The 7,533-nt window shown below is 34.2% G+C and overlaps 1 protein-coding gene across 1 annotated transcript; it reads right to left on the bottom strand.

Moving 5' to 3' along the window:
• Window positions 1-4,228: 4,228 nt before the first annotated feature.
• Window positions 4,229-6,690, bottom strand: LOC21397769 (BES1/BZR1 homolog protein 2). The gene is made up of 2 exons (XM_024164843.1): window positions 6,377-6,690; window positions 4,229-5,589 (listed from the first exon to the last, which is right to left on the bottom strand). Exons 1-2 carry the CDS (start codon window positions 6,602-6,604, stop codon window positions 4,861-4,863), a joined length of 957 nt encoding a protein of 318 aa, XP_024020611.1. The 5' UTR covers window positions 6,605-6,690; the 3' UTR covers window positions 4,229-4,860.
• Window positions 6,691-7,533: the final 843 nt, after the last annotated feature.

The raw sequence follows: 7,533 nt of genomic DNA, 5'->3' as shown, positions 1-7,533 counted from the left end.
AAAAACCTTCATTTAATGTACAACTTTTAACGACGGTTTTTATAAAAAATTTAAAAATTTAAAAAACCATCATTAAAAGTATTGAAAAATAAAAAAAAAAATATTTTCGCTAAAAACTAATTCTTTGCTGATGCAACAATTTCTCTGAATGTTATTCATAAGTCATTAAACAACACACACAAAAAAGTTAAAAAAAACATGAAAAAGAGTTTAAAAAATGACTAAAGTGAAGAAATAAATGAGTTTTAGCGCAAAAGGAACCCAAACGAAACAAAAATAAAGATTCAATAGGGAAAAAAAGGTCAAAAAATGACCAAAATGAATAAACAAATAAGTTTTAGGGTAAATGGAACCAAAATAGAAGGAAAATAAAATTTCAAGACAAAAATATAAAGCATCAAAAAAGGACTAAGATGAAGAAGTAAATAAGTTTTAGAGCACAATTGGAAAGAAATATCTCAGTAGGATAACATCTGTAAAAGAATTAGTTTAGGTAAATAAAAGAAAAAAGTTTAAAAAAAAGGGCAAGAACGAAAAATATAAAATTTTAAGGAGAAAAACTAAAGGAAAGAAGAAAAGATGGGAAGAAAAAAAAAACTCAAAAGAAAAAAAATTAAGCTACTAAAACGCACGTTTCAACCAAAATGTGCGTTTTGATTGAAAGTACTATTCGTTGAATAGTACTAATTGAAATTTTTATATATGTATAGACTAGTATTTATAGTGCCTACGGTAGTTTGTACTTTATTTTTGAAATAAAAATATGGAGTTTTATTAACTTAAGTGTAATAGTTTTTATTAGATTATGTGAAATGCTCATTTTCTCTATTTCAGCTTAATTCTAATTGTTAGAAATTCAGTTAAAAGCTTAAAATAACAATTAGAGCAGTATTTTTAAAAAAAAAATAATAATGCTTAAAGACTTGCACGTAAAAAATTAATGAGAAACATTAATACCCAAGAAAATTTAAAAAAAAAAAAAAAGCCGAAAAAGGGACCTAGAAAGCAAGTAAGCATCTAGTAAACCTCCAAAGTTTGAAGTAAACGAGAGTTTACAATTTGATTAAAAGACATGAATAGTAAATCTAGTTAAAAAAATTTGAACATATTTGGGAAAAATAAATTCAATAATGTAATTTAAAAATATCTATTAAAATCGTATTTGAAAAAATAAAAATAAAAAAAAAATGTCCTATGCAGATGATCACACAGAAGCACTATTATCCAAGTGGAATTTATTACATATGTCATATAGTATATCATATATATATATATATATATATGCATGTGATGATGGTATGGTATTTATGGTTGATGATGAATGATATTTGGGAAAATTTTGAAGTAGCAATTTTATTCCTCTTCAATTCTAATTTTATATATATGAAAGTGTGAGATGTAAAAAAATTAATAAGCTAAGTGGAGAAATTTTGACAATTAATTTAAAATAAAAAAGTATTAGTTAATGTGAACCTTTGGCTTAAAAGTGGAAGTACAAAATTCATGCAAGCACCCTTCTTACAAAATTCATGCGCACTAGGAAAAGATTACTTTTGTATATTAATATTTTTATCCATAGTCTAAATTTAATTTTACTAATTTTCATTTTAAAAAAAAACTCTTGATTTAAGTGATTTGATAATCTTGTGTTACATATGATCTGATTCTATAATTGTAATCCAAATTTATATGAAGCCCGTTGATAGTTTTTTTACTAATAAATTTTCTTTTTTTTCTAATCTGCTGATGTAGGTATAATATTAAATCACCTTAAATTTTTGTGCTTTCTTCTTCTTTTATTTTTTTTATTTTTTATTTATTATTGTTATATCTTTTTTTTCATAAGATATCAAAGCCTTTTCTCGCTCCAACTGGTAACATCCCAATGGCTCTCACAAAATAAAAAGAGTAAGAAAATAAAAACCACCACTGTTCCATCCTCTCCAATGACTTCTCCCTAGCTTGATTGCTCCAACGAACGACGCCCTAATCTCTCAATGATTGTTGTCCTCGTGTCCCTACACCCTTGACGATTGTCGTTTCTAGAACCGTTCTCTTTTTACGACTGTTATACGTTTTTGTACTCATGTGTCCTTGACGAGTGTGTTAGAAATCTTGAGGGAAAGGAGACTATGACCTATGTGCACCTCTACACCCTCGACAATTGTCATCCTTGTGATACTGCACCATCGTTGTCGCTTTAGGGAACTTTCCTCAAATCGTTACATCTCTTCTTCAAATCGTTACATCTCTTCTCTTGATTCGTGTTTGTAGGGGAAAATTTTAGACGTGTAGTAAAATCGTAGTACTCATATTATAATAAAAATTTAATAATAAAATCATACAATGATTACTATATAATTTATAGCATAAAACTATGTACTTATGCTATTCCTAAACTATTCTAAACACGCCTAAGACCTCTTAGTCTAGTGACATTGGGGGGTTTAGGAGGGGTGGGATTTGGGTGGGGGATTGAAGATTCAATTCCGTGTTATATAAAAAATATAAAAATATAAATATAAAAGCACTATTTTAAACAAAGTTATATTTCAATTCCACTTATAAATTTCTTTTTAAGGTTAGTATCTATGATGTATTTAGTTGACCTACAAGATAACCTTTGAAGGCAGCGAGATAATGATCCGGGTGTCGGACAATAAAGGCTTAAAAAATAAGGGTTTAAGTAATAAAATCACAGACGTGTGCAAAGTCCTTAAGTTCAAATTCAACCCTCGTTCAAAAATGGGAAACAGGTAATCTTAATCGTCAAATTTGCACTGCACTCAAGCACGCATACTTTCGCACCATTTGAAAGCTGACTTAAGCATTCAAGCGTCTTTAGCCTACACCATCTCGGTTCGCATAAATCAATTGATTGCTTTATGTTTTGCAGGTCAGTAGTCTTCACATATTTCGGCTCCGATCTTTTCATAAATTTGATCGCAATTCAAACTTTTTACTATAATGTTTTCTTTCACTCCCTTCATCCACAGTCGACAAAACTTACCAGACATGAGACATTCCACTTTCCCCACAAGAGGCTTTTCGGCTCTTGACTAACTACTAATCACAAATGGAATTTCCTCTGTTAGTTGCCTGTAGCTTTCACCATCATTAGGTGAGAGTAGCTTGCTTTCACTACAATTTTTTGCGCTGCTTTGGAATTGCGTTAAGACGTTGGTTCCAAATAAACTCGAATGAACCCTCGTTGAGTCCACCGTAGCTATACTATTTCCTTTAGGTTTCCAAAAGCTTTTTTCCAGATAATTACACTACATGACAAAATTTTAGTTTGAAATTTAACAGAACTATTAAAATACCATAAATATAAAAAAGAAATAACATCATAATAATTGTAATGACTATATAATTATATAATTATTTTAATGACATCAAATTTTTCCATTCCCATAATATTTAAAAAAATTTGCTATATTATTACTTTACTATTTCAATTTTGCTATATGTGTAAAGATCCCTTTTCTTTTTCTTTTTCTTTTTTTTTTTTTTTATATGTATGTACAGATGAAAGCTCTTCCAAGAGAAGTTCTCATGAGTCCAAACTCTTGTAGAATCTCTCATCTCCACCATGCTAAACTCAAATCTCTGAAGCAAACCCAAATTGCTTTCTTTTTTGACTTGTTTAGTTGTTTGACCAAATATATGTACAAAATAACTAGATTCCAAAGAATAAAAAATGAGAAATTCATACTTAACACTCATCTACAAAATAACTGATAGTGGGGTAGGAACAATGCAATCAAAAAAAAATATATAATAATAATAATAATAATAATTGGGGACTTATTGGAGTAGGAGTCGGTACACTAGGACACACCAAACACGACACAGATCACATGCCTTGAAGAAAAAAACACACATCACATGGGAAGGGTCCCTCTTGGAGGTTTCACTCCCAGATGCTTTTTTGACTCACGACTCATGAAAAAGGCAACAAAAACTGCAGAAAGCTCAGTATGACATGTATATTATCATTCAACAGAAAATGTATAACAAGCCAAAAACCTTCACAATGCAGGAACCAGAAACCTGGCCCTACTAAAGATTAAGTCATCACTTTCATATTTAGTTCAACTTTACTTTTATCTTCTGACATCTCAATTTCTATGATACTACGTTTGGGCAATTCAATTCTCTTGTAAAATATCTAGTTAACGAAGCCATGATTAAGCTCCCAAAACAAGCTTAATCTACAAGTTTAGACTTGGGAATGTAACAAATGCATTAGAACACATGAGGACTTAATGTGTCATAGATATTGCCAAGATATTTCTACATTACAAACTAAACAAAAGAAAGGGATCCCTTTTTCCCGAACAAGATGGATCTGATAATAATTAACTACTTTTTAGATATAGCTTGAGCTTGAGGCATGTGAGACCATACCATCCACATGGTAATCCTAATCTTAATTGGATCTTATGATAAATTAACCTCTGAATTAACTTCAAAGCATAGTCTAGAGAAAGAAGAAAAATAACCTCTCGAATTCACCCCCAAGTATTCGAGTTGTTCCCACCGCATGAAAGATGATCCAATCAGTACTTACATTGAAGCTTGCTCTTCAGCAACCGAAACAAATATATGTTCAGATTCCTGTACCGGCTCTCCAAGAGAAAGGAAACTGTACATACAACAAAGAAAGAAGATGAACCAAATATGATGATGTTGAAGTCTCCCAACCGTGGCAGTAGTCAGTCTCTTTCACAGTAGACATCAAGAGACACCACAGGGCTGCGAGATGTTTGATTGAGAATGCACAGCGAAATCATATAGTTTTGGTAATCTATTTCCTTCTGTTTGTACACATTCTCATGCTTAATCTTCATGTCGATCTTAACCATGAGTCTTCCCACTCCCAAGCGTAAGCTCCAGATCATCCACGGCTATGTCATGAATCCTCTCGCCCTCCCACGGTTTAACCCTGCAATTCTCAAACTCAAACTCTGAGCCTCGAGCCCTCTCTGCAGGGGGGCCCCACCCTATCATGCTATGCCCACCAACTGCATCCTGGAGAGCACTCTGCTGAGCCACCGGTTTCATAAGATTGAATGTCGGGGAAGGAGGAGCTACTGAGGCTGTCCCCATCTGGAAACTAACCCAGCGACCAGAATCTACAGTCGAAGCATCAGACTCGTCACACTCCGGAATTGTAGCAGGCGTGAGATGGTGACGGCGTGTAGGGCTTGAAGGGGCGGAGGCGGCAAAAAGAGGGTGGCGCAATGCGTTTAGGGAGCCATTAGAAAGCGACTCCCAATCAGGTTTTGGCTTTGAACCTCTGGAAGTTGGCGAAGAGAGAGGTGGAGTAACAGGTGCGCTATTTGAGATTCTAAGAGGAGGTAGATTTGTGGGGATGGAAGCTATGTTACGGAGGAATGGGAGAAGGTAAGAGGACGGGTTGCCATCGAAGCGAGTCGGGCTTGGGAAGGAGGATGATGATGGGCTAGCATGGTAGGATGGTACAGGACTAGGGAAGGATGAGGACTGTGGGCTTGGTTGAATGGAGGAACACGCACTGATGTTCGTCGAAGCGACCCCAATTTCACCCGGTGGTGGCTTGCATCCCTGTTTCAGAGGCGTTCATAGATTGTTTAGAGAAAGTATAAACAAAATACCAAAGTAGCAAATATTGATCAAAAGATCAAGGTGCTTTAATTGAATGAACAAATGATCCTATTTAGCAGTGTGTTAAGATCATAGAAAACAGATACTCTGCCTCTTCTATTCAAGAACAAATTTAAACGCAATCATCATAACTTGCTATTAACAGTGAATTCAATATGTTCTTATTATACTTATTAATCTCTAAATAAAACACAAACCAGAGGAAAGAAACTCTCAAGGCTAGAAAAAAGCCAGGCTAAAGAAACCTCCCGCAGTAGTCAGATCCAATCCCATTGAAGAACTTCAAAAAAAAAAAAAAAAAAAAACTATTTCCGAGGCTCTAAGCTGTTAACCCATGATTTCACTCCACAAAAGAAGATCTAATGGAGGTTCAGATTTTAACGAAGAAACTAATGGGAAAAGAAAATCATGCAAGTATCGTTTACAACTCATTTTGATTTTAACAAATGACAATCTCATGAAGATCTGGAGTCATCTTCTCCAAACAGCACCCAGATCAGATCCCAAAAAGGAAATACTTGTTTTAAGTTGCAAAACCAACATCATAAACCTCCCAAGTCCCAAACAATCCACAGACCAAAAAACCAACATTAACAGAAGCCGTGTCCAGGATCAAATATTGCCTGCAGATCTGAAAAATAAACCAAAACAAAATCCAAAACCCAAAAACAAAAAAACAAAAAAAAAATACCCATGAAAAATCAGTAAAAATGGCGAAAGATCAAACCTTTCGGTAGGTGGTTCCGTCCTCATCGACGACCCACCCGGCTTCGGCGCAGAGAGCTTTTAAGACCTCGTTGTTATCGCAGTGTTTGGGAAGCTTGTAGTTTCCCTGAGCTCTAAGACCCGTGTAAATCTTAGCGGCAATGGCTCTTCTCCTTCTCTCCCTCCTCTTGTTGTTCTCTCTCTCCTTCCATGTCGGCAGCCTTCCCGATGACGCACCACCGCCCGTCATTTCTCTTGGATTTCCCGGCAAAAGCAGAAAAAAAATAAAACCCCAATTCTTCTTTCTTTCTTCTTCTTCTTCTTCTTCTTCTTCCTTTCTCTTGTGCTGTGTCAGTTTCTCTCTCTAGATTCTCTTTCTCTCTCTCTTTTTTGGAGTGTGGAGAGGGAGGGAGAGGGCTGGTCTTCTCTCCTTCTCTCTCTCTTTGTCCCTCTCTCACGAGGACAACGCTTTCTTTATTCAAGATTTGTATGAGAAAGTAGCAATGCTGCTTCTTTTTTCTATTTTCTATTTTTTTATTTTTTAGTGTTTTGTACTCTCTCTCTCTCTCTTTCTCTCTCTCTCTCTCTCTCTCTCTCTCTCTCTCTCTCTCTCTCTCTCTCTCTCTCTCTCTCTCTCTCTCTCTCTACTTTTTCACACTCGTGCCATGTTGAAATTTTGGATAAACAGAAATTTTCTAATACATAGGATTTCTTTAGAATTAAGGAGAAATGAGAAATTTAAAAGGAACTAGCTGCCTAACCCTTTATAAAATAAAATGGACTAGCGAAGACTTTCGATTTTCTTTTGCTTTGTTTTTCCCCCTTGTTTTTAGGCCTCGCAAGTTTGTAGTTGGAGTAATCAAATGGAAGTAGGGAATCTGATATTGTGAAAAAACAATCTGAAACTAGCATATAGATTTATCAACAAATAATATATACGTTAAATCTGAGAGAACATAAAAAATGATTTTGGGTAATTATTATTTGTACATGGCTATGATTATCCACATTCTACATTTTCTTTTATTTGAACAACCGAATTACCTATTAAGTACTTTTCCATAATGTTACCTTGAAGTTTTCTTTGTTGTATGTATAGGATTACTCTTAATCACCATTTACAGTGTCGAGAATTTTTCTAGCTTGTAGTCATCCTTTAAAAAATAAAAAATAAAAAAT

This window comes from Morus notabilis, unplaced genomic scaffold (assembly GCF_000414095.1).
Source record: "Morus notabilis unplaced genomic scaffold, ASM41409v2 Scaffold11, whole genome shotgun sequence".
Taxonomy (NCBI): Eukaryota; Viridiplantae; Streptophyta; class Magnoliopsida; order Rosales; family Moraceae; genus Morus; species Morus notabilis.
Note: the sequence above shows the minus strand (reverse complement) of the source record. Positions and strands in the feature narration are given on the sequence as shown.

Bases quoted from the DNA above. Each gene is read 5' to 3' on its own strand.
- LOC21397769 (XM_024164843.1), bottom strand. From the start codon at position 6,604: ATGACGGGCGGTGGTGCGTCATCGGGAAGGCTGCCGACATGGAAGGAG. The intron at 5,590-6,376 runs GTTTGATCTTTC...CCTCTGAAACAG, and splicing joins ACGGAACCACCTACCGAAAG to GGATGCAAGCCACCACCGGG.